General features: G+C 38.9%; 1 protein-coding gene across 1 annotated transcript in view; it reads left to right on the top strand.

The window, feature by feature from the left end:
• The window catches only part of TRHDE (thyrotropin releasing hormone degrading enzyme), a 215131-nt gene that overhangs the window by 129931 nt on the left and 57687 nt on the right, over positions 1–27513 (top strand). Inside the window, exons 8-9 of the mRNA XM_061367998.1 lie at positions 8437–8502; positions 10675–10862. Of these exons, the coding sequence (XP_061223982.1) occupies positions 8437–8502; positions 10675–10862 (254 nt within the window). The remainder of the gene's footprint in view (positions 1–8436; positions 8503–10674; positions 10863–27513) is intronic.

Here is a 27513-nt window from a genome sequence, read left to right as displayed (position 1 = left end):
TGCTTGTGCCGGGCCGTACCGTCATTCCAACAGATATCCGGGTGGTTGAAGTTCCCCATCAGAGCAAGGGCCTGTGAGCGTGAGGCTTTTCCTATCTGCCTATCGAGTCCTTCATCCGCAGATTCCTCTTGATTAGGCAGTCTGTAACAGATCCCCACAGTAATGTCTCCCATTACTGTTTTCCCTTTAACCCTGACCCACAAGCTCTCCGTTATCTGCTCACCAGTCCTCAGACAGAGTTCCATACTCTCCAGCCTATCCCTAACATAAAGGGCAACTCCCCCTCCGCGCCTGCCAGGCCTGTCTTTTCTGAAGAGTCTGTAACCTTCCATTCCAACACTCCAGTCATAGGAGCCATCCCACCATGTTTCTGTGATGCCTATAATATCATACCCCCATAGACAAGCACACATCTCTAATTCCTATTGTTTGTTCCCCATGCTACAGGCATTTGTATAGGGGCATCTAAGCCAAGCTCCAAATGAAGCTGGCTTATGGGCTGGAGCAGCCGGAATATCTCTGCATTGGTCCAAGCAGTTATTATAGGTGCTGGCAACTGACTGGGTGTGTTGGGATGGAATGATGCCCCCCCTCCCCCAACACATCTAGTTTAAAGCCTCCTTGACCAGTCTGGCAAGCCTTCTACCAATACTGCTCTTCCCCTTAGGAACAGCTTCACCAGCCCCCGCTAGACCTGGCCAACAAACTTGGGTCCCATGTTCAAGACACCCAAACCCCTGACTGTGACACCACCCTTTTAACCATTTATTAACCTGGCTAATCCTCCTAGCTTTTTGTAGGTCAGAATATATAATGTCAAAAATGTCAGTTCTGCTGATCTGATTATTCTTAGAGCATATGGGACTATTATGAATTGAAAAAGGACAAAGTAAAATACTATAATTGTGTGGCTTATTCAGCACCATTGGCTCTAGAGAAAATTAAGATTTATTTCCCTGTATGGTTCCAGTGTCACTCTTCTTGATTAGTAGTTATAGCTTGCTGTTTGCATGTAATGATTTAATTGCAGATATGACATGATAACAGTGGATATTTTCTAGTTGCTCCTGATTGTGAGCATTGTGTTACTGTTGCGTGTAAAAAAATTCTAAGTATACCTTTTGAAAATAAAAGCCTGGAATTTCATCTGGTATACATTGGTGGGATTCCACTGATTTCCTTCCCTAGGATTTTAAGCATTGACTGAGGTAGCAGCCCAAAGAAAAGGCAAAACACAGCTGAAGTGAGTACTTGCATGGTGCTTCTGAAGTATGTTGGACACCACTCAGGCTTTTTTTTAACTTCTTATTACCTGTTTGGGAGTTTGAATCTAGAATTTAGGTAAGATGTTCCTGACGGTTAATATTTTAGATACTGCTTTCCTGTGGTACCACAGAAGAATTATTTGGAACATTAAAAGTGTTACTTGCTCTCAAGATTTTTTAATTTCTTATTGCAGCTAATGGTTAAAATACAGGCTGGATAAATTAGAGATTGAGAAAGTGTGATTATATGTGGAGCAGATAAAATAATTCTTATGGGTTATTATTTAAAGAAAAAAGACAGAAAAGATCTGGAGAAGATTAAATAAATTAAAAAGCCGACAGTCCTATTTGCCAGGCCTGAACATCTTACAGGGTCACCACTTTCAAAGAATGAAGAGGCAGATAGAATTACTAATCACTTAAAATATGGAAGCCAATAAATGTCTATCTGGAAGGGATTCAACAAGTAGCTCCTGTGTAGAATTATTAGAAATATGGAGGAAAAAAAATAATATTATCCTTAGTAGTCATATTCTTTGATTGTTCGAAGTGGTGTAAAGTTCTAGTTCAGAGTTTTATTTTTAATGCCAAGTAAACAAGATTTAAGCTGTATTTATACAGGGACACACCGAAGTTCAAAGTAGCCGATGGTGTGAATTGTAATTGGATTAGTTAAACCTCATTATAGCCCCATGTGGGAACTTTAAAACTGAAATTAACTGTTATTTCATTTACTTAACTCATGCTAGCATTTTCATTGTGACTTGAAGTCACTGAGTTTAATCTACTTCAGTTTTTAATGGCAGTGTCCATACGTAAAGTTTAATAAAGTTAACTAGTCTACTTAGCCTATTGTGGAGGAGTACCAACCATTAGTTGAAAAGAGCATTTGAGTATCACTTTTACAGAAATGGGCTACAAAATAAACTTTTTGTTTACCTTAAATGTAATACATGGGTCATCTTTCTCTTAACTGTATTCTGACATCACCACTGTGTTTCTGTTTGGTCTCTTTCCTAATACTTGCCGCATACTTGGACAGGACATTGGCTTAGGAAATCACCCTTCTGTTTTCCTCAGTGCTGCCTCCAGCTGCTTGTTCCCATCCATGCATTGCCACCCAGCAACACTTCATTTGTACCAGTGGAAGAGTTTGAGATTCTTTTTGGTAACTCGATCAAGGAAGGCAGGGTGTCCTTGGTGCAGAATGAGAGATTTACATCCCATACATGTAATTTCAGAGATCTGGTTTGCCAGGTAGCCTCAGAAACAGTGGGATGGGGACAAAGAGGAGCAGAGATTGTGGAAGGTACTTTGACTCTACCACGAAAATTATTAGCTAGAGGGAGATACAGGAATGAATTTGATGCTGTGTCTGTATATAAAACAGATGTGATAATTTTAGTACTAGATGGGAATTATCTCTGCTGCAGGCATGGTCTTACACTCCTAATGTGTTTGCTGTTTCAACATAATTTTGATGCTGGTTTTTGTTATTGTAGGTTGAAATGCTTTGTTAGCTTAATTATTGGCTTGTTGACCAGAGAGTGAATTAATTTTTTGGTGGAGGAACACATTTTAACACAATAGTAGATTAAGGGAAGTAAGGATATTAACATTTTTGATCCTCTGGTAGAACTCACTCATGAAAGTTCGAGTATGTCTAATGACTTTAGAGTATTGTCTAGGTTGGCAGTTTCTGACAAGGCTGTCTGGAAGCAGTTTTGGGCACTTTTAGTAAAACTGATGCAGAAGGTGAAGAAGTTGCTTGGCTTACGTCACATGGAAAAAACCTGTTCCCAAGTGTTTTCTTAGCTGGTTTCGCAGTACTGCTTTGATAAGTGGTCTGATCACAGCTGTTCTTTCAATTTGGAGGTAGACCTGCAGCTTGACTCAGTGGTACAAATTGATTCTGACGCAAATAGAGTTAACCTCCATCTAATTTGCCTTATACAATGTTTACCATGACTGCTAAGGTGTATTTGCCTACTCCTGTTTTGTATTCTACTGCTTCTCTGACTGCCCAGCCAAGAGGATGATCACTTCCTTAAGGCTCTTTCTTTCTCAAGGGTTGGCCTGTTTTACAGCTGACAAATACTGCAAACCTAGTTGACTGCTTTAGCTTTTCTTTCAGTAGTTTCACTCACTTACAGGAATCTTCATTTCTTTGTAGCTTGCTGGTAAATGCTTTATCAGTGTTCTCACTGCATCTCGTTTGTCACTCACCGTTGCAAATGTATGCAGTGCCTTCTTCCCTCTGACCTTCACCCGAGATTTTTTCATTTGAATGTTAGGTAACGTCAAGATAATATGTGGTGAAAGCTTTGATGTTAGCAGTGTAAAGGAAAGGGGGAAAAAAAGGTGGCATGTTGTAGTCAGTGTGTCTGGTGGCTGGTGTCTGGTTGCTTAAGATTAAGTATACAAATTTCTGGGAAAACAAGCATGCTGGATTTTACACCCAGAGCCTTAGAGTCTGATTTCCACCTGAACTAAATGATTTTATTAGTAACTTTAAAGCTTTGATGAGTTGCAACAGTTGTATAAAACTGTTCGACAAGAACATAGTGTAGGCTGAAGGGATGAGGATGTGCACCAGGAATAGAAGTGAAATACAAAAGAGAGAGGTAGAGCAAGGCTGCTGTTTCCTTATCACTGAGAAATGAGGGCATGCAGAGCAGTGTAGCCAGAAGAATTTGATGCCATATTTTACTACGTTTTCCTCACTCATCTTGTGTAGTGGGATTTCTCAGTTATCTTTAGGAGAAAAAGTTACTCAATGTTAATCTGGTTCAGATCTCAGCACTGCTCGTGTAAGTCGTGAGCTGCGCCTTCTGCCAAGTAATCAACTTCATACAGATAAACTGAGGAAGGAGTTTGGTCTTAGAATTGATGTTTCAGTTCCTGGTTATAGATTTGAAGTCTCTCCCGAAAATAAGATATATGTTTGGAGACTTATTTCCCCTTGTTTAACCTCTGTGCATTTATCAGTCACTACCTTTTATTAGTTGTGAGTGTTATCATGTTTGAATGGTGGGGATAGTTCATTTTTTTAAAACCAAGAGGCTCGGTCTCTAGCAGTACTGAGAGAACTAAGATTGCAAAGGGATAAAAGACTTTTTCCTTCTAAATAATCTCTTTTTCTTAAAAAAGCCTAGTACAATAAAAGGCCTGCAAGCTTAATCAATACAACATTACTAAAAACATCTTTCAAAAGCCTTTATCACTTCCACTATATTTCTGCTATTTCTACTATGGATATTTCAAGCTATCTGCTTCAGTATACAAGTAATAATATGAAAAGCATTAAGCCTTTTAATTTTTTAGGGGTGGTTAAGATTGCTATTTGCCAAAACTTTATATTATAGTCTAAATCTGTTGGGTTTTTTTTAAGATCTTAGGTTTTCATTGTGCAGTAATTGGACTTTGCTTTCATGGCAAAGACAGGTTCTGGATTTAAAAAAAATATTTTATGTTAAAAACTACTAAAACACGTCAGAAAAACATATTGATTTTTTTATTATTATTATTTATAGAGTGGAAGAGGTCATACTCTGTTATTCCTTTTGCCAAAGAGTGGCTTCATTTCTTAATGCCAAGATTTTAAGAATATTATTACAAGAGAATTGCTGAAAACGTAAACCGAAATGATCACTTTTGTGTGTGTGTCTGATTATGAGTGACACTGTACCAGGGTCTGTGAAATCTCTTTCTACTTTCTCCATGACAAAGAAAAAAATTTAAAGGTGGTATTACAGTGAAGGAGGAAGGAAGAGTTGTAGACAGAAGAGCTGTCCTGAGTCTTGGGTTGTTATTTTCCTGCCATCTTTTCTCCTCACACATACTGTAGGGTTATAGCTGAAAGGAAAATGACTGAAGCATATCTTCATGCTCCAGCATGCTCCAGCTGTTGGAAAAGCTTTTGTAGGTGATAGAATTTCAAGTTTATGATGGGAAGCAGCCCTGCAGCCAAATGATTCTGGGTATCTGTGTTTATGAGAAAGTGGCTTTAAGTCACTTTACCTCCTTTGGAGCTGTGCTCAATACAGCTTAGATTAGGCCGCTGTGTTTTCAGTCCCATCTTCCTTTTTTGTTTTGTGTCTTTTATCTCTTCTGCTTGGTTCTTTTCTATTCAATGTAAAGGCAAAGGGGTGGCTAATTCTCTTTCCCTGGAGAATTACAGTGAATAAGAACATGTCTTCTGCCCCTTTGCAAGCTATTTAAGACTTAGTTATGGGTCCCCAGGAGGAAAAAATGGATTGTGTCCCTGCTTGTTCCATCCTTAGAAGAGACAAGCAGGGTATGTTGTAGATGTTTGGCTTCTGTTTGAATACTTCACGTGACGCATTTGATGCTGCTACGTACAAGCCTTTTCCTTTTTAAGCTGAGTCCCTGTCCATGAAAGGTACGTCAAGAGGGGCTGATAATTTGGTAAAGAAAGTTAAGGCTGGGTCATGGTAACCCTAGCTAGCTTTGAAGCTTGGATGTTGGAAAGAAAATGTAACTTTGCAGCATATCTGGGAGTGGTAGGGTCATTGTGTCTGGTGGTGTTCTCAGTATAAACCCAAGCTCTCATATGAAGACATAGACGATACAGATCTGTAGAAGCATGAATGGATTGGGGTGACTGAAGTAGGGAACAGTTATGCACTGTGTCTTTTAATGCCAGAATTAGGGCAGAATTAGCAGATGAAACCAGCAGATGAGCAGATGTTTGGAGCAGGTATCTTCACCCAACAGATCACTGAAGTGGGAAATGCTTTTTTTGAAAGGTGTGCAAATGCTAAGCATTTATATAGGTTCAGAAAGCAACTGGCCAAACTCATGGAAGGTAACTATTAAATACAAAGATACTAATCTGCTCAGGATTCCTCATGCCATGAAATGCTGGATAATGGGAGAGCATGCTGGGGAAGTTTCACTGTATGCTTGTCCTATTTTATACCCTTTCTAGGTATCTGCTACTGGTTATTGAAAACAGGATACTGATATATGAGGAAGTTTGATGGGACCTGGTTCAGTAACTTTAGCTCTTGTAGAAAGTGCACTCAGATTTCGGACTGCCATTTAGATTTGCTATTAGAAGCATATTTTGATGCAAACTCACTTAGGACTGCTTTTTGTGTAGTATGCATTTAATAACACTCCTAGTTTGATGCTGTGTATATGCAACTTTCATGAATGATGACAAAGTGGACAATCAAGTTGTATGGTACTAGGGCTGTACTCATCTGTTGAGCATTTCATTGTGTTTTCTTATTTTGTGATAAATTATAATGGTAAATGATAAAATGATTCTTTTTGTTTTCCTTTGTGTAATACGCATGTAGATTGGAGGGTAATAAATTGTTTAACTGAGCAGTGAGCCACATCTAAATTCCCCAGTCCATGTCTTGAGAGAAAAAAAATCACCAAAAGGGCAGAAGCATTTAGTCTCTTTGCAGTCCTTCTGAACACAAAATGTAAAAGTAAAATCAGTAAAATTTGATGTCTAATGGTAGATTGGTAAACAGGATTATTGCGTGGATGGAGCATATCCTCAAGTGTTCCACCCATTTTATTTTACTGTGTTACAATTCTGAAAGCAGCTCTCAGAAGGACCAATTCATGCAGCATTTTCTAGTGCTGCTTAGAATGCACAAGTGTATTTGTTGTTATTTATTTACCTTGTCCCACTTTTGTTTATTCCTATTTTAGCTTTTTAATTTGCAATTCAACTTCTTCAGCTTTGAAAGCTATTGAATATTTTACTGTGCCTTAAATGATTCTGTATTTTTAGACAAAATGGAAGCACAGTGTGCTGTAGGTGCAGCCCGTATAATCTTGACTTTTTTTCCAAGTTAGTCTCATGACATTGTTAAGACTCTGCACTGCATTTACAGAGTCAGTGTTCTCATTTAGCTTTCCTAGCCTGTGATTAAATGGGAGTTGCTGCTTCTTGTACTATGAGTTGGCTGACAAAAGCTAAATCTGTCACAGGTGCTACAGTTTGTGTATCAGAAAATTTGCTTTCCAAATACTAATTATTCCCAAAGTGTCTTACTTCACACAAAGCACAGATAACAGAGTCAGCAAGTTTGTCCCAGTTTTATCATTGTGCTGTAAATTAGGGTTTGTCTCCAGCCATTGTGTAAAGCGGAGATGGTGGAAATTCAAATGCAGGAGATCCCATTGATTTACAACCTCTGATGTGTTTTTTCACTTAATTCTTCCAATCAAAATGCTTGAAATGTACGTTATTCAAATAATCATTGCTGAATTTCGTTTCTGTAGTTGAATGAGCTGCTCTCTAGGGACACAGAATGGTGGGAAACTAACAGTGTTGTCTCTACAAAAACTGGAAGCCTTTTGTGCCTGATAGACCCAAACCTAACCTGATCATATGATTAAACTATTAATTTGGAAAGTTAATTTAATACAATGGTAGCTTACCAGGGATCAACTTTCTGGCTGCTAAGGGGGAAGAATGGACCCTCAGTCATTGTAACTGCAGCTGAGTAAGTGAAAGTATTCAGTTTATAACCTCTTCAGTCTCTGAGTCACATGTGTCACGAAAACACACATATGCACAAGCACAGAGCTGGGTACCTGTCACCCCTCTTCCACCACTCCGTGTTGTAGAGACCCTTTGTGATAACCTGTTACAACCCCAGTTGCCAGAAAGATGTATTTTGACATGGAAGCATCGGGATCTGCCTGCATAAGAGTTTGTAGTTCAAGTAGGCTACTGCTCAGTTAAATATTTTGTAGCAAATTTATTTGTCACCCGAGTGAGCAAATTTTTGACACTAGATGCAGAATGACCTGCTAAAATAGGAACTGCAACTGTGATTTGGCAGCTTCTTTTATTGCCGAGAATTACCTAGGAAACCCTTCTGAGGTTAGACAAGTAATATAAATGTATATTCAAAATATTTAGCTTATAGAGTGACTTATGCAGAAAAGGAAGAGCATTGAATGCCATAAATGAAATTTTTAGCAACAGTCTTTGCATTGTAAACGAGGTTAAGAAACTGTTTATTTACTCCCTTAGGATGAACATAATGTATATTTCTAGATTTTTGACAAATGCAAACACTGATGTGCTTTAACTTCTAATAACAGTGATTCACAGCTCTAGTTGTTTGCCTTGTGTATAGTAATACTGATTCGTATTTTTATTTTATTTCCATAGGACTATTTAACCATTCACAAGTATGGCAATGCAGCCAGAAATGATCTCTGGAACACACTGTCAAAGGTAAAAAAGCTTTAATCTATTGCACTGAGGGAAGAAGCAAGAATTTACCGTGATATTTTTCTCAGTGACGTTAGGAGTGAATCCAGTATCTGAAAGGGGCCTATAGGAATGCTGGGGAGGGACTCTTCATTAGGGACTGTAGCGACAGGACAAGAGGTAATGGGTTAAAACTTAAACAGGGGAAGTTTAGGTTGGATATAAGAAGGAAATTCTTTCCTGTTAGGGTGGTGAGACACTGGAATGGGTTGCCCAGGGAGGTTATGAATGCTCCATCCCTGGCAGTGTTCAAAACCAGGTTGGACAAGGCCTTGGGTGATACAGGTAAGTGTGAGGTGTCCCTGCCCATGGCAGGGGGATTGGAGCTTGATGATCTTAAGGTTCTTTCCAGCCCTAACAATTCTGTGATTCTATGATTCTATGAATAGTGCATATTGAAATCTTCAGACCCCAAAGCAAATATAAAAATTGATGCAAAGAAATACCATTTGAGTTATCTTAGTGGCAACAATAAAATATGGTTTTTGCAGCATTTCTATTCTTTGTTATGTTAAAATATATCTCCTTGCTTGTGCTATGTCACTGGTGTTCAGTAAAAGATACTTCATGGAATCTGCTATCATTGACTTCAGTAGCTGCATGCTGAGGCTCATAAGCTGGAAAGCACATTAAAGTGCTGAGCATTGGCATTTACATCAGGCATGTTTGTGATTTTGTATGGAGTTATGATTTGTGTGAATGACAAAACTGTTAAAGCTTTGAAGTCTGGTGTAAACAGATAACTACTTACTGTAACATTTGGTTTGCTGTAGAGACTTACAGTTGTTACGTCCGTGCTCCCTTTGGTTGCTCTGCCCAAAGGTCTGTGGATCTATTAGGGCAGAGTTTAATTTTCATAAAGTGAGCCAAGGATGCCTAAAATTCTTGCTTACATTCAGGTGAATCTAATTGATTTTTCACAAGATCTGTGGAGAAATTTGTACTCTTTTGGAGTGGCAGGTCAAATGACATTAACTACCTATGTGTGGGCAATTGAACTGAGTCTGTATTGACTGTTAATGAGAGTTGAGACAAAACATACAGTCATGCTCTTAAATCTATATCTTAATTTGAAGTTCAGTGCCACTGCAAAAATATTTCTTGCTTCTCACCTGATGTCTTCTTCTGTTAAAGCCTTTAGGATAGCTCTGGGTGATGGAACATCAGAGGGATGAGCATAATACTGAAAAAACAGCAAAACCCACAGCTGATAAAATGCAACAAAGCTGAGACTGTATTATGTATAACCACTACATCTATACTGTATGCTTAAGTCCATTGTTAAGGCTAGTAATTCTGTTTGCCTCATCTGTAAGCGTGTCTGTTGCCAGCCGCTTTGTTCCAAATGCACTGCAATTGCAGCTTCAGTTCCAAAGACTTCTTGCTGGGTTCGTGTATTCATGAGAGGTTGCTCAGTCTGTAATCTAGGACTGTTTGGCAGTTAGGGATATTTCCATTGCTGAAGAATAAATGGTAGCCGTCAGTCTCCTCATACCCAGTCTCATTTCCCATGATGCCATAGTTTCTCTTTTTGTTTCAGATGAAAATCTACTTATAAACCAGCATTTTTATTGACATATGGTATCAAATATGAACATATTAATCCTCCATGTGTTGTGACAGGTGCAGTTTATGAAACAGCTGGGGTTACCTTGGTATTCATAGCCTCACTTTGGGCATGAGGGACAATATTTTTGAGTAACTAGTCATTTGATTCTCAGAACAGATGCTCTGTACTTTAAAAAATCAGGCCCTTTGAATATGCATCACTGTAAGCACCCTGCATCAACTAACACTGAGTCTTTTTTAACTCTGGTTGGTCTAGAATATCCTTTGGAGACAGCCACCCAGTATTTCTGTGGCTTTTGTTAAAACCATGCAAAGCAGGTTGTTTCTTCTGTTACAGCCTGAATGATGTGGGAAACATGACTTCCTGACTGTCCTCCTCCTCTCTGGCAAGATGGACAGAGACCTGGTTAAATCATGTAGAGTGTATGTGTACTGGGTGTAAATGTGTGTATGTGATGTCCATTTAAAAAACCAATTATGCTCTCTGGGACAAAAAAAAAAAAAGAGTTTTGTATGTTGGATGATGTTATTGCTTCAACATATTGAAACTTTTCTTTTTTCTTGTAGGCTTTAAAAAGGGTTGGAAAATCTGTAAATATCCAACAAGTAATGGATCAGTGGACACTACAGATGGGTTATCCTGTCATCACTATCTTGGGAAATGAAACTACAGACAATGTCATAGTGATCTCTCAAGAGCGTTTTGTTTATGATATTGATGCTAAACCCAAGGATCCTGCCCTTGGAGACAGCAGGTACTTACATTCCTCAATTAATATCTTTCAAGAGGTTGGGGTTGTTTAAATGCTTCATGCGTGTGTACTTTTATGAAGATGGCTCTTTAGACATCTCTGTGCTTTGCTTGGTATCAGTAGCATGTGGTGACCCTTCCATTTGAAATGCAGTAAAGATGAGTCTAGTTAAAAGGACTGAAAAAAAGGTCATTAGATTAATAGAACAAGATGAGCTTTTAATGTGCCCATTTTCATCTTGACAGTTTCCTCTGTGACTGTCGTACATCTTACATCACACATCTGTTTCCCCTCCTATTCTTTTGACTTTGTCCATGATGTAATTTGGAATGTGGTTGGAAGGTCTGATACTCTTTTTTAAGTTATTCTTTGGAGTGGACCTCTCCATGTTTATAGATTAAGTATGCAGATGTAACCGTGTGTCAGACACGTACCTCACTTGACTACGGAAGCAGTCAAGAGCTGAACTGGACCGCTGAACAAGGCAGGGGATTCCAGCTGTTCCATTTTTGAAGCCAGGTGAACTGGTCCTGTGGGGACCATTGTATTGGCTGAAATCAGCAGACACTTAGGCATCTCTGCCCCTTGACGTTTTTCTACTCCTTAGATTGCTCTGTTCCTGCTCCCAGATGACTCCACACACTCCTTCATCCCAGAAACAAGTTGACATTCCTGCCTGATGCTATCCTCATCTTACTGTTTAAAGCAGTTTTAGCATCATATTTAAGGCCAAGAATATAGGACTAATGCTAGAGAATTACAAGGTAGCCTTAGAAGTTTCTGTGTTCACCTATTCATGCTCAGCAGGAAAGAGGGCACACTGTCACCATTGAGTACTCTGTGTCTGTCCAGTAGATTTAAATCATCTAAAGGTAAAATTTAATACAAAATTTGATTGACATGTGTGGAGCTCATAGAATATTCCTGTTGAGAAAGGCCGAAGAATATAGTTACATTTATTGGGATATGTTTGAATTCATTATCCTTTTTCAGAACATAAATGTTATAGAACTCAAACATGACACAGGGTAAATAGTTTTTCTGCCTGTATTGGAACATGCTAGCAGGGTACTAAAGCATCTGTTTACGTTCTGGCCCGAAATGAATTCCTTTGGAAAAAGAGATAAAACAATTGAATGTGAACTGTTTGAAGATTTTGTGACTCAGTTTGGTGCATTATGAGAGAGGTTACTCAGAAAAACAGAGATTATTTTTTTAATAGATTAAAACAGAGCTGTTAATCCTTTTAATTAGAGACTTTCTTAAATAGATTTGCTAGGTAGGCAGTATTGATTGTAATACTGCTGCTGTAATTCACGAGTAAAGGTTACTAGGTGTGTAAATGTTTTGTAAGGTGGAATATCAGGGGTGATATGACAGGTTGACTGACTGGACACCAGGTGCCCACCAAAGTCGCTCTATCACTCCCATACTCAGTTGGACAGAGTAGAGAAAATATAATGAATGGCTGGCGGGTTGAGATAAGGACAGGAAGAGATCACTCACCCAGTTACTGTCACAAGCAGAACAGGTTTGACTTGGGAAAACATTAATTTGATTTATTACCAATCAAATCAGAGTCAGGTAATGAAAAAATAAAAAGAAATCTTAAAACACCTTTTCAAACCCCTCCCTTCTTCCCAGGCTTCACTTCACTTCCAATTTTCTCTACCTCCTTCCCCCAGGTGTCACAGGGTGGGGAACTGGGATTGCAGTCACTTCATCATATGTCTTTGCTGCTCCTTCCCCGTCAGGGGAGGCCTCCTCATACTCTTCCCCTTCTCCAGTGTGGGGTCCCTGCAATAGGAGACAGTCCTCCATGAACTTCTCCTAAGTGATTCCTTCCCATAGGCTGCAGTTCTTCACACACTGCTCCAGTGTGGGTCCCTTCCATAGGTGCAGCCCTTCAGGCACAGACTGCTCCAATCTGGATCCCCTATGAGGTCACCAGTCCTGTAGCAAACCTGCTCCAGTGTGGGCTTCCCTCAGGGTCACAGCCTCCTTTGGGCACCCCCCTGCTCTGGCACGGGGCCCTCCCTGGGCTGCAGGTGAAATCTGCTCCACCATGGACCTCCATGGGCTACAGGGGCACAGCTTCCTCACCATGGGCTGCACCAGGGGCTGCAGGGTAATCTCTGCTCTGGTGCCTGGAGCACCTCCTGCCCTTCGTCTGCACTGACCTGGGTGTCTGCAGAGCTTTTGCGCTCACACATTCTCATTGCTCTCTCCAGCTGCAGTTATGCAGGTTTGGGTTTTTTCCCCTTCTTAAATATGTAATCCCAGAGGTGTTACCACCATCACTGATGGGCTCTGCCTTGTCCAGTGGTCTGTCTTGGAGACAGCAGACGTTAGTTCAGTTGGACATGAATGGTGCTTCTGGCAGCTTCTCACAGGAACCAGCTCTGTAGCTCCCCCTGCAACCTTTCCACACAAACCCAATACAGATGAGAATAAGACTTTGTTCTATTTTCATGTGACATTAATTCAGAACGCAAACTGTATGTTGTGATATGTGGAAGGGTAGTGTTTTCTGCACAAGTGGGGCAAGTTATACTGACTTTCTTTTGTTTAGAGATTTTGTCGCAATTATGATTTCTAAACATTGGAAGACAGATTTAATGCTATAGAAAGCACAGCAAAAGATACCAGCTTGAGCCCTGCCAGGAATTTATTGTTCCAACAAGCAGTACAGGAGATACATATAATATAGATATAATAATAATGATATAGAAAGGATATATATATAATATTACAACATATAGATACATATTATATGTATCTCCTTTGGCAAGCCTCTTTCCTGTTCTCTTCCCCCTTTGTTTTAGTCTGTGCTTTCATGTCCTGTTAACCACAAATGGGAAGGAAGCCCCTTGTCCAAGGAAGGCTTGACAGATGGGGTGTTTACTTCAGCCAGTTAGATGATGGAGCTAATTTGCCGCTTCACAGTTGAAGGTATTTGAAAGTCATGTTACATAATTATAAATACCAAAGAACAGGAACTGTATATATTTAGCAAAGGGTGAAACTTGTCTGTGCCATTCACCTTTCAAAAGTCATCCAGGAATTTATATTTAAGTCCTATGGTTTAGTTATAAATTAGTGAATAGGGTGTTATAACAATGACCGTACAATTTGTTGGTGCAATGCCCGCAGTCGCATGTGGCCTGGTATGTACAATGGCTCTGTGATATTAAATGTCCTTTCATACCACCAAATTAAGTAGAAAAAGAGTGAAATACTAAAAATAAATTTAATCTTTCTGCAAGCAATGACTTAGACTTTTTTTTTTCCTGGTGTTTATATATATATATATAATTTTTTGGCATTTCTGTTGTTTTTTAATTTTTTTGGGTGGGTTTTTTTTTTCTCTATTGGAAAAGTCACTATTACTTCAATTATGGTGAAAGCAGTAGATAGGGAAAATCACAGTAGCGTGAAGTCATCTGATAACTCATGATACATTACCTTGGTTTTTAACATTGCAAGAATTGAAGTTTTTATGACATATTACGAAGGGGACAGTTTTCCTACAAGTACACAAAGGCGGGTGATAACTGAAATGAAAACAGTGGGTTGATGGACATGCAACACTAATGCAGTATTCTGACTGATTCTGCAGGTAGGTCAGGAAGTTGGCAAGGGTTTACTGACATTCAGTAAGGCCTGATAGCATGGGTAGATGATGCGGGAGGCACAGAGATATATATATACACATACATAATCTCAGCCTGCAGGCTCTGGGGATGTAACCTATCAGTGGCCTAATTCACAGTCCAGTAAAGTTGGTGCTCATCTCCCCTGTGAGACCCATGAATTAGGCCTTGGACGCATGGCTCCCTGGGGAGCCATAATAGGCACTGTAAATAACGGGGAGGAAATGGTATTTATGCCACATTTAAGGCCATGCTCTTGCAGGGCAAGCAACATTGGCTTCCTTAGGGTAGTTTATCTATGGATTAATCGTGATGATCATTTTAATCCCCGTGAAGAGTAAAGCTGCACAAAACACAGAAAAATGTACAGGTCCAGGCCTTTTCAGGTAGTTTATCATCTAAACAGACAACACAATATGCACTGGCAGACTCTGGGGAAGGTTCTTAAGGCATCCATCTGCCATATAGTCTTTAGTTATCCAGAGGTGGGGCTGTAGTTTGGCATGACACAGCAATAAACGTCAGTTCTATTGCCTTCAAAATGATGAGAAGTTTAAACTTCTGCTTCAGACCCTCTCTGGGGAAATTTAACTTTGCTTTACTTTAGAGTCATTTCGGAGTAAGTCTTTCAGATGCATCTGCTGTATAAGAAATGTAAATAAAGAGGCAAGTGAATACTTCAGAACAATTCATGTGCTTTATGCTACATATTTATGCAACAATTAACTGTTAAAAATGAAATGTGAACCAGTGTATTCAGTGTTTCTCTCTGAAAGCATATAGAGGGATATAGAAGCAGTAAGCAGATTTTTCTATGTGATAAGTGTTAAAAGTGAAAACTGTTGATACCTTTGGCAGTGTTTTACTCCTAGTCTTGTGTAGTCCATTAGATTGTGTCTTTAATTCTACTGCAGAAGAGAATGATTACATATAGTTGATTTTCCTATCTTATGTATAGTCAGACTAATTTTCTCTAAAACTGCAGAAAAAGTGTTTCAAGGGCCATGCATGTATAAACTGTGATTTGTTTGCATAGAATCAACTGTACAGCATGCCAAGCTTTAACAATTGGCCTGAAATTATAGAGGGTACGCAGTTTCACTTCTTTGCAAACTGAATGCAGATTTTACTTGACACTTGTGCTTCACGTGATACATAGTTCTCATTTTATGAGAGAATAAAACTAACATTGACAGACACTCTTTCTAGGAGCGCCATTTCTCAGAAGGGCCAAAATCATGGTCTTTGATTTGAATGTCGAAGACTGTGGTTCATACATTTCAGTAGCAATTTCAGCTTATCCAAGCAAAAGTTTAAAACTCCTGTAATAACTGTGTAATTCATATTCTTCCCCTGAATAACAGTGCTTTAGTTATGTGTAGTTTCAATCCTGGACTCCTGTATACCCCTGTGAGAACAGATTATGCCCTTACATTGTGAGGCTGCAGGAGAGGAGGTGATATTCCATCTGACAGGGTTCAGTGAGTTTCCCTGCTGACAGAGAAAATGATGATTTTAAGGCACTAGTCTCATCCATCATTACAGGAGTGGCTCACAGATATGACAAGAAATCTTATGAAAAATAATCTGTGGGCTAGACAATAAACTAATCAGTTCTGATGAAATCCATAAACCTTTTATATACTGTATTGAAGAGCAGACCAAAGCTTTCTGGTTATAGGTTTAAGTTTTGCCTTTAAAAAATATGCAGAGCTTGTCTCTTCAAAAGTGGAGAAATAACCTTTCCAATGCTATCAAAATAAATAAGTTCATGTTGCTGAGGTAGTACTCCTTTGTATAGTGTTCTTATCATGCATGCAGTTTCCATAACTAATCTTTGCTTATTTATTATACTCTCCTAAAGGGACATGTCTTGCTAAGCATTGAACACAGTTAGCTGTGAGGAAAGAGAAAAAAGGAAGAGGTACAAACCAGGATACAGACAGGGTATTCATACATGCTATAGTGTGGTGATCCTCTGTGCTTTCCTTGTGTGGCTGGACTAGGAAAACATCAGTATAATGGTGTAAACCAGGGACACAACCAGCAAAACCAGAGCTGTATAGACTCATGGGTCTAACACCATGTAGTAATTACGACAACTGAAAGGCTTTAAAATGGGCAGCAGAGCTACTCAGCAGTCACTCCACTCCAAGATGAACGATTAACTGCAGAATTTATTTCCCTTCAAGTCTCTTCTGAATTTCCTACACAAAGCTCATTTATTCAAGCTTTGTGGAAAAAGGGCTTTGCTTGTCCCTTTCCTGATAATTATTTGAATAGTAAAAGCATTGCTGTGTTTTAATATTGCCATGTGTATCCTTATTTGTATGGCATTATCACTTGGGCAGTGATGGGGAACATACTCTGTCTGCTTGTCAGCTGAGGGGCTGGTTAAACACAACACAAAATGTTAGGAGCACAAGGGGAATGCGCTTAAGTATCTTTAAGATCTTCTTAGAGCAATTGAGGAATAATGTAGCATATGTAGTATTAATTATGTAATAAAAAGGACCATAATATGGACAAATATTGTTCAATAAGCTGAGGAAAAAGGGCTAACAAAATGTAAATAGAAGAAGAAGTGCTCATTTACTTCCCTGTCTCTGGGAAATAGCCTCTAATCTTCTATTTTCTCATGTCCTCTGAGTGTTTTCTTGTTACGCCTTTCATCTTTACTATACTTGAAAGATTGAGCTTATATCAGCATTTCTACTAGAAACAACTTTTGTGTTGCTGCCTAGGGAGCAGATGTGGTACTCTGGTTCATCTTGACTGACCTGAGTACCTCTATATCAGCTATAATAATGATGAAGGGAACGGGCTCCAGGAGAGGAAGATACCAGTGTATTAGGCACAGAGAAAATGGAATTATCAAGGAATGAGATTATAAAGTCAAGAATCCTTAGTGGAGCACAGAACTGTGTGTGAACACAGCTGGATATTGATTTAACTAGTTTTTTTGCTGGTCAGGCATGGACTTAAAATATTTGCTCTTGCAGAAGAGTGGGAAAAGTGCAGGGAGCTCCTTCTCTTTGTGTGTATGCTGGTTGTTAGTAGAGGACAGCTCTATGACACCGATAGATTTTGTCCTTAAATGTGTCTAGGGACGGTCCTTAACCCCAGCAGCCCGAGAGAGGACAGTGTAGGGTGTTGATCCTCCAAACGAGCCAGCAAGAAGGGGTGCTTCTGTGAGTGACCTGGAAGAAGCCTGTCTGACCCAGGCACAAGCTGGGGGAGCATCTTTGATGTGGGGTGCTGGTGTTTGCCAGCCCAATACTTGCACTGCACATTGCTTGCTGCAGTAGGATTTATTTTAGAGGCTGTCTGATTGTTGCATTATTATTAAATCAGAATAGGGAATGCTTTTAAAATTTGTTACTGTACATATCTGTGCTGATGTCTCTTAAGCAAGGTTTTGCTGCTAGCAAGGAGCTCAGAAATGGCAATTGGAATTTAGCACTTTATTTCCAAAACCATTTCATAGCTTCTATTTGTGAATAGAATCTGGTGCACAGGATATGGACAGCTTTCAGTGTTAGAACTGTAGAATGCTAAAGAAGACAGAATAGGTACATTGTCTCATTGCTTCCTGTGCAGTAGCAGCACTCGTATCATGACAGAAGTTAGGCTGACAGGGAAAAGCTGCTGCTGTATTACCACTGTAGACTGTGTCACTTTCCTTGTATTTGCTAGTACTAACTCTAGGAACTTGCTAGATACCCAAACTAGTTAATTAACTCACATTAATTAAATCAATTTCATGGTAAGCAAAGGAGCATGTACTAGAGGGCAGCGCTGTTTTAATTCAGAGTGAGGTGGGGAGGTGAAGAGGAGAATCACGGCAGCAGTGCTAGTGCTGGTGGGGAGCTACCTAACATGCAGGGAGAGGGAAAGGGAATGATGTGTGGCAGGATGCAGACAGGAGCTGTAGTTGAGAGTATTAAAGTTGTGTAGCTGGAATAGGCAAATACAGAAAACCAGGGGAATAGAGAAGGTGGTTAAGATGGGGATTTTAGTGAAGTAAAGAGCAGATTGTGGAAAGCACAAACAACATTTGGCAGAGAAGTATAATGGAAGGGAGGAAGGTGGATCAGTCATATTTTGTTGGCTTTGTGAAAAACAGAGATGTAGATTCCTCCTTGTAGACCAGAGGATGAAACTACTAACATGCTTCCTTTTTTATCACTTCTTTTTTTTTTTTTTTTTTGCATTCTTAAGTTGCCAATAATGGATGTTTTTGCCTTATCTCTCTGTAAGCCTTCATGCTCAGTAGTAGAATCTCAGATTTTATTGAGGAGATACATTGGTGGAGGACTTTTAGGGAAGTTTACTGAGGAAAGAGAAACTATAGTAGGAATTATATTTTCATCTCTCTTAAATTTGCAGTAGTAAAAATTAGGACTGAACACTGGAATATACTGAGAAATGCTTGGCAGTAAGTCTCTGAGAACAAGTTGGAGGATGGTAGGCATAGCTAAGATGCTATTCATTCCTACTAGTGGGCCTACCTCTTCAGCCCATAAGGCATCCTTCCACTCTGTATGGAGAAAAATCTGCACTCTGTAGTCAAGCGCCTATGTTCATGGGTAAAGGACAGCACAGAGGTGGGTTTGCATGATCAACTCCACCCGTGCTATTCTGTAAGGACATTTTGTACTGGTGCGAAACTGAGCAGAGGATGCCAGAGAGATTAAGAGCCTTTTTTGGAGGGTAAAGAGGCACTGTTAGAATAGACTTAACACTGCTTAAAACCATCATCTTTCTATCCATCTCTGACTCAGCACCCAAAATTGCTTGTCACTTTTGAAAATGAAGCATTTTGTGGTTTAGTGTGAAAAGGTGATGTTAGGCAGAGAGGAGAAAGCATGTACTGACAAAGAATTTGTAGTATTTGTTCTTTGCCTACATTGTTTTTCTAAATTTAGTAAGGTACTCTGCTAGCACTGACACTGAAATGAGTCAGTTTTGGAGAGCCCCATAATATTTATAGCAGCCTGATTTAGAACTTACTTTGGTATGAAATGTTCAGCTAAAACTACACAGAACTTCATAGAAGGTTTAGTAATCAGATAATTATAATCGGATAATATTTTATGATTATCAGATAATGCAATTTTTTTTTCTTTACAAATTGGGTAATTTAATTAAAGCTAACCCTTTTAAATTAGCTTGTGTCCACCCTTAAAAAAGCAATCAGACCAAAAGAGGGTGGGGTTCATACAGGATGGCCAAAGACACGCATCTGTTTTCTCACGGAATATGCATGCTGTCAGCTTAAGGCAGTCCCACAGTAAAGAGCCACACGTGGTTTATTTTACTCTAGTGCTGCTGTTACACACTGAAACCTTATCTCTGGAATTTTGTGGTTTCATTGCATTTGCATTGTGTTTGACATAAGACTCCTGGGGAATGTAAATTTTTTCCCCTATTTCAGCTCTAGGACTTATTTATTGCTGAAAATTATTCCAAATATTCTTGTAAAATCCATGAAGAATTAGAACTGTGTCAAAGTAAAGGAAAACCATGAAGTACATTGCTGTTAAACATGTTAATCACTGTTCTGGTTACAGATGAATTCCAGTGTCAAAGACTTTACTAAGATACGTGCCTCTAAAATACATTTCAGCAATCCTGTATTGGTACTGAAAATGTTTTTCCCTCTATATCTTTGTATTTATATACTTATACAGAAAAAGCCCAAACAACCCATGATCTATTCTAGAAATACTCTTAGAAGAACTATCAACAATTATTTTAGAATATATCAATATAATTGCTTTTTTTAACATGTGTTTCTGAATGAAAGCATACATAATAGACAAATCAGCAAAATTAGCAGCTGTATTGAGGCAGAACTGCAAAAAAGAGGCTTACTATCAGAAGCAAGCCATCTCAGAAGTGCTAGCATCTGTCAGGAGTAGAATATAAACTTCCTAGTCACCCTCTCATGCAATTCTAAGTATTTCTGCAAACTATAAATATTATCTATGGTTTCCTTCATGTATTCAGCTAAGCATAATTTGTATTCAAAATTATAATAGGCCCATTATTCCAAATACTTTCCAAATCCCCAGGTTTTTCTTCCCTCTGAAATACATATTAGGTATTTTTAGGTACAACTACATGGCCAATCAGATGCTTTGAAAACCTCAAAATAGGTAAATATTAGTAGTTAAAAGGCAAGACTGCTCTACAGATTAATTTCTTTTCATCTGTGAAGCATCTTTAAATTCACTTCTATTAAAAACTTGCAGTACTCCTCAAAAACTGACACTTCTGCTGTGGAGCCTATTAAAATCTAACAGGTGGTCAAGCCATTCTCTGCTGGGCAGTACCTATTAGAGCTGACCCCTCTGGACGGTTTTGGTTGATAACTTGCTGTGACTGAAAACTTGAATTCTTCCATAGGTAAGGTATTAGTGAGAAAGAAGAAACTGATACAAAAAGCTCTTTTAGGTTTTGACTCTGTTGGATATAGAACACATGAACATGAAGATCATTAATTTCTGACTTGTGTGTCTCGGTTGCAGTTATCTGTTTAGGCAATTCCATATGGGTATTACATGACACTCTAATTCTGTTATGTCTGGAGTCTTGGATGAAAAAAAAGTCAGATAGAGCTTCCTAAGAACTATGCTGGAGCACTGTCTTTAATTCACAGAGTCCACCAAAAGTCCAAATTCTTACCTTTCATTTGTAAAGGGACTGGAAATGCCTCTGCCCAGCATAGTCCAGAATGATCAGGGAGTAAATACTTCCACAGTCTTTTGCTTTCAGACTTTGTTAGTCATGTTATCACTGTTATTAACTTCTCTGTCCCCTTTTCCCCCTTAGCTTCCCTTTTTTTCATTGACCAGTCAGTTAGACTTGGGTGAGGGCAGAACCCCTAAAACCCCAGAATCCCAACCTTATTACCATTTCCTTTCTTCATTTTGCTCGAGTCAGAAAACACTTGATATGCATCCCTCAAGTAATGTGGTGTGGTACACTTCTCCTGCTGTCTTCATTTCCTCATGACATAAAGTGTTGTAGTCAGAAATTGTCTGTCTGCAGGACTTGTGGATGTCCTGTCCAATTCAGGCACCAGCAAGCTTATTTCAGTAAATAAAGCCTAAGTGCTGTCCTTTTCAAGTTCGAGTAGGCTAATTCCAACTTCTTACTTGATAAAAAGTCTGCTGTTTGCTTTTTTCATCCCACTTCTACGTACATTCACCAGTGATTTTCACCTGTTTCTCTTTGCTTGCACTAAACTTCTTCCTTCTTGCACTAAACTTGTTCTCACACTGAGCACAAGAATTAAGATCATACTGGGCATATGGAGATGGTCAATAAATGCCTCTGAGCTCTACTCAGTTGATCTCAGTTCCTTCAAATTGTTCTCTTTTATCAATTTTTCATTTTGTATTTATCTTTGCTGCAGAGTTTGTGAAATCTTCCCTTCCTGTCTGCCATCCTCCATGCTGACAGGGTACAAGGAAGCCCTTGACACCTTGGCTCAGTGTAGGAGGTGTGATACTTGTGAGAGTGGGAATAACATCTTCCACTGTGTTATGCCTCTGGGTGCAGCCTACAATCACTTTACTGACATGTATTAAATCTGATGAAATCTCTGTGCTCTTCAGTCTTGTGAGAATGATATTCACAACATGAATATATCATCAACTCCTTATCCATTAAACAGAAATAACACTGTAGAATCACACTTAATAAAACTATGTTATTTCCTGTGATAGTCACATGAGCTTCCCGTGGAACCTGAAATATTCTTTTCTGAATGAGGTACTGTATATATACTATATGTATAACCTGGGAAAATTTCTGTGATGCTTGTAAATTATTTTTCCAACACAATCTCTCTAGGAAGTGTGGCTTACAAAATTCTACCCTGGTACTGCTGAGTTACAGTTCATGTATAATATCTTTCTGTAGTAGTGAGCTCTAAAGCCATTGTGGTGTTCAACAGCTTTCACTTGTTTCCCACTGATCGCCTTATGTCCCACTGATCACCTTATGTCTGTTGGTGCTATAAGCCTAGGAATAATTGTTTCCAGGTATCACAGCAGCAATTGTAATTTCATAGATTAGTTGAATACACTTTCAGGTTTTCTGTTAACTTACCTTTAAACCTTACACTATGTTAATATTCAAAATTCACTGAAAACAAAGGCCTTCTTGTTGCATTGTAGTTTAACCCTAGCCAGCAACTAAGCACCACAAAGCCGCTTGCTCACCTGCCCCTCTGGTGGGAGGGAGGAGAGGATCAGGAGAGTAAGACAGAAAACTCATGGGTAATGACAGTTTTATAATTAAAGCGAAGGCTGTTCACACAAGCAAAGCAAAGCAAGGAATTCATTCACCACTTCCCATCAGCAAGCAGGTGTTCAGCCATCTCCAGGAAAGCAGGGCTCCATCATGACTAACAGTTGCTTGCGAAGATAAATCCCATCGCTCCAAACATATCCCACTTCCTCCTTCTTCCCCCAGCTGTATATATTGAGCATGATGCCATATGGTATGGAATATCCCCTTGGTCAGTTGGGGTCAGCTGTCCCAGGTGTATCCCCTCACAACTTCTTGTGCACCCCCAGCCTGCTCATGGGTAATGTGAGAAGCAGAAAAGGTCTTGACTCTGTGTGAGCACTGCTCAGCAATAACTGATAATGCATCCCTCTCTTATCAACACTGTTTCCCACACAAATCCAAAACACAGCCCCATACCAGCTACTATGAAGAAAATTAACCCAGCCAAAACCAGTACACTCTGCTAACGGAAATTGCAGTTATGTTGGAAAGGAGAACCGCTAGACTGATTTAATGTCCAGACTCCAAACTTCACACTATCCTTTAGTTAGCTCATGTTATCGACTTTCTGTGCCCTTTATTTTCTAATAGGCTTTAAGGTTATAAGCCAGAAACTGTAGTAGCCATGCAGCTAAATGCTTCTTTTACTGGCCAGTATTTGTATATGTCTCTGCAGATCAGCCAAGTATGCAACTGAAGTAAAAATACAGATCTTTAATTCTTAGTTTTCATTTTGTTTTGTAAAGCTTACTTGCTTTCCAAAAGGTCACATTTTCTCACTACTTTGCTTTTGTGTTCTTTTGTCTGTGAAATCCCAATAACATGAATTCATGAGTATTCACTCGGTAAGAAATGCCCCTGTCAGCATCCTAACCTAATCAAGGAATCATCACTGTTTGCAAGGGCCACACCAGGAAGGTGTCTCCTCCTCAGACTCAGTGCTGCTAACCCAAGCATATGTCTCTGTGTACAAGAAATTTCAGCATTCTCCATCTGGAGAGCTGAGAATGAGAAACTAATGCCAAAGAGTCCTTGATCCCTGTTTCTCAGCTTCAGAAGCTCTGAATGTACCAGCCTTTTATCTTTAACTGAATAGATAGAGTTGGCATTTTGGATATTAAATTCTGGTGGTTAAAACAAGGAGGCAGGTGTCTTAAACAGTCAGTTTTACTCTTGCTTTTTTTTTTTCTTTTAATCCTTCTTGCTTTTAAATTATTTTTATGCCTCACTTTATCTCTGCATTAAGTAGTGTTAATCACATCTCTCAATGATATGAAGCCTTAGATTATTATGTTCTCAGAATACAACGATTAGTAAGTGTTGCAGATGAGCAGGAAATGGATTCCCATCCCACAGAAATTTTCAACATATCAAAACATTTTTCTGTACTGAATCAGGACAAAAATCAAAGCAGAATTTTGGGGGAAAATCGGTTTAGTTCATTTAAATTCTGCGATTTCAGTACCTTACATTTCAGTTTCACTCATTTTAACTTCTTCTTTCAGTTAACTTGTATTCCCAGCTAAAATACATTTTGAATCAGCAAACTGGAATTTTTTATGTAAAACAGTACTGTTTTAATGCCTGTTTTAAACATTGTATTTGAAAATCTATGCCAAAGCCTTCTCTTTCTTGCAAGAAGCTTGGTTTGGAAAAATTCCCTTTTTCAGAAATAAAAAAGTTTCATCAGGAAATTCGTGTTTAATTCTGGAAGAGAACGCTGTCAACATCGAGTAGATTGAGAGCCCATTTAGTTGCTTGCACAGGTTACTGGTGCCATTAGAGGCACCCTCCTATATCTTACTTGACCTTGCGCTGCCACTATATGGGCAGGAGCACCGATAGGCGTTCTGCCATATGACAGCCAATGGCAGATACTTCAGGTACCCTACAGCAACTCATTGGACACCACCTTGCACAAGTGAATTTAGCCTAGGAAACTGAGTCATAGAAGACTGATGATTGGGATTTCAGCAGTACCAGCCGATGGGTATACAATTTCTGTTTTTTCCATTCTGGGATAAATTTGACAACTCACAGTTTCATTTCTCAGTTTAGTAAGCTGTTTGAAGGTACACACAGCTTCTGGTGTTCAGCTTTTCTGAAAGTAGCTCTGTAGATGCTTTGCTGTGGGAGGCATTAGGGAAAAAAAACATAAAAAAGCATATGGCAAATCATTTGCCACATTTGACTTGATTGGCTTTGCGTGATGCCATATGGCCTGTGTATCCTCCTCTGTCTCATGTTCTACCTACAATGAAACTGTTCTCCTGTGCTGTTAGCACATTTGAGCAGAGGGCTGTATCTTCTAAGGTCTCTTCCCACCTAAATATTTCTATAATTTAAGTTCATGACTGCCACTACACTTTAAAATTTTATTATATTAATTATTATATTACGCTAAGAAGCAGATCACTTAATTTGCTTTTGTGCATAGTATTTTAATGTTTCCCCTTATTCTCCTGTCATTAGATATACTGAAAAGAATAGTATTGTTTTTCTAAAGTCTGTACGTTGTTCTGTTCTTCTACCTTGTCATGGTCCTTTGATTTCCTAGGTAAGTATATAATCAGACTATTAATAGACATCTTAGGTATCTAAAGGTATCCAGCCTCTTGTCATTTTAGCTGTTCTTTGTGTATTTTTGGAGGTCCAGCTTCTTCATTAAAGATTCATAAAGAAAATAATCTGTGCTTGAATAAGACGGAAGATCTCAGTTAAGTATGCAAAAAGTGAGAAATTAATGGTTGGAGTTCTCATTAGAGGGGGATAGCCCATTTAATTCTTGAGCAGCTTGTGCTCAAGTTTTTCCTATTCAGTCATGTGATAAGGAGCATGGAAGAGTGAGGTGACAGAGTTTTCTGGTAATGTGAGGCTTGTGAGGGTAGTAAAAACAAATGTTATTTACCAAGATTGCAGAAGTATTACTCAGCGCTGGTTGACGCAGTGATAAAATGACCAATGAAGTTCAATGCTGATAACAAAGTGATAAACGTGGGGAAAACAGTCCTAGCTTAGATGCTTAGTGGTGGGTTCTGAAGAAGCTGTTCTGTCAGGGAAGAGATCCTTGAGCTGTGGTAGGTAGTTTTCTGTAAACATCAGCTCAGTGTTCAGACATAGTCAAGCAAGTAAATGAAACGTAGGGATTAGCAGGAAAGTAGCATTAGAAAAAGTATAAAGAGAGTAGAAGAGAAAATAACTGTGATACTCTTAATCTGTGGCAGACATGCCTTAAATGCACAGAAGCCACGCCTGGCTTTCTGAATTGGAAAAGGGTGTAACAGATGTAGAAAAAATACAGAGATGGGCAATAAGAAGGGTGAAGTATAGTTTCTGTATAAAGAACAGCAGGGTAGATTAGTAATCTTTAACCCAGAGGTCTGTAAATGAATAAGGATATAGAGAGATGTGATTGTTCACTTCCTCTCCTGTACAAAAAGAAGGTAAGCTAAATTATGCTGTGGTGTTTAAGGTACAGCTGTTCTGTGACTTTACATGAAGCAATCACATTATTTGTGTACTCTTTATAATGCAACCAAGGATAATAAACTTCTGAGTATTGAGCAGATACCTCCATTGTTCTGTGAGTAATGAACTAGGAATAGATGGACTTCTATGTTTAGTTTTGAATGCAGGGAAGAAAGGAGAAATATACTGGAAGAGCATTGTATTCACTTCTGGCAGTGGGTGGAAGCTTGGTGCATCATGGTTACTGGGAAGATGAATCTTGAAAACATATGGGTTTACATCTCAGCAAAAACTTTCCTTGATATGAAAAAATAGTTGCAAAGTTGTGCAAAATCTGAAGCTCCAGGAGCCTTGACTTTTCTTCTTTAATGACCTTACATCTTTGTTTTTTTTCAGCAGAGGGAATAAAACTGCTGCCCTTTTCTGGCTTTGCATAGCTCTTTACAAAGAAGCCAATCTATTTTGCCACTGAAAATTCAATATTACTACAACATTACTGTCCATCAGAGGCAGAAGGGCGAGGCATCATGTTTACTTAATACTTTATGGCCTCAGAATTTGCTCATGAAGGGATCTCAGTTCTTATCTGTTGGAAGTCAAGGCATAAACAAGTACTCATCACAAATACTATCGCTTTCTGTGAGAGAGAAAGTACACTAATACTGGCTACATAATCAATATGTAATGCTCAACACAAAAAAAAAATCTATATAATCCAAGTAGAGCATAATTAGCTAGCTTCTAGCATTGCATGTACCTTGGCAGATGCAAAATTGTACTACTTCATTGAAGAAGTCCCTTTGACTATTCTTTAAACTGAATGGAGATGCTAACACACTTTGGTATTATGCATTGAGGTGGTGCTACCAAAAAAACAACAACAAAAACTCACCAATACATTTGCATTCCTTGTGCATGTTATCCAAATTTAGCTATTTCCTATTAACGGTTTCTCACTTATACATCAACGATAAAATGCTTCTTTATACTACCTTAAACAACATCCCCCCTTTCCTGCCTCTCTTCAAGACTTTTATGACTTAACAATATTATTTTCAGCACAGGTCATATTTACCATGTCTGTTCCAATTTTTTGTCTCTCCTTATCATCCTTAGAGTTTGTTTCTTAAATTCCTGAAATAGCCCTTAGTTTCCCTGCAATTAATTGGTCTGCCTTTAGCTCCCTTTTGAGGTGATCATATTTGTATCCAGAGAGACATGCGTGGATA

Source organism: Neopsephotus bourkii, unplaced genomic scaffold, assembly GCF_033783945.1.
Source record: "Neopsephotus bourkii isolate Nb327-2 ecotype Australia unplaced genomic scaffold, CSIRO-AGI_Nbou_v1 NB_1423, whole genome shotgun sequence".
Lineage (NCBI taxonomy): Eukaryota > Metazoa > Chordata > Aves > Psittaciformes > Psittacidae > Neopsephotus > Neopsephotus bourkii.
The sequence above is the reverse complement of the archived record's forward strand: the minus strand, read 5'-3'. Positions and strand labels throughout refer to the sequence as shown.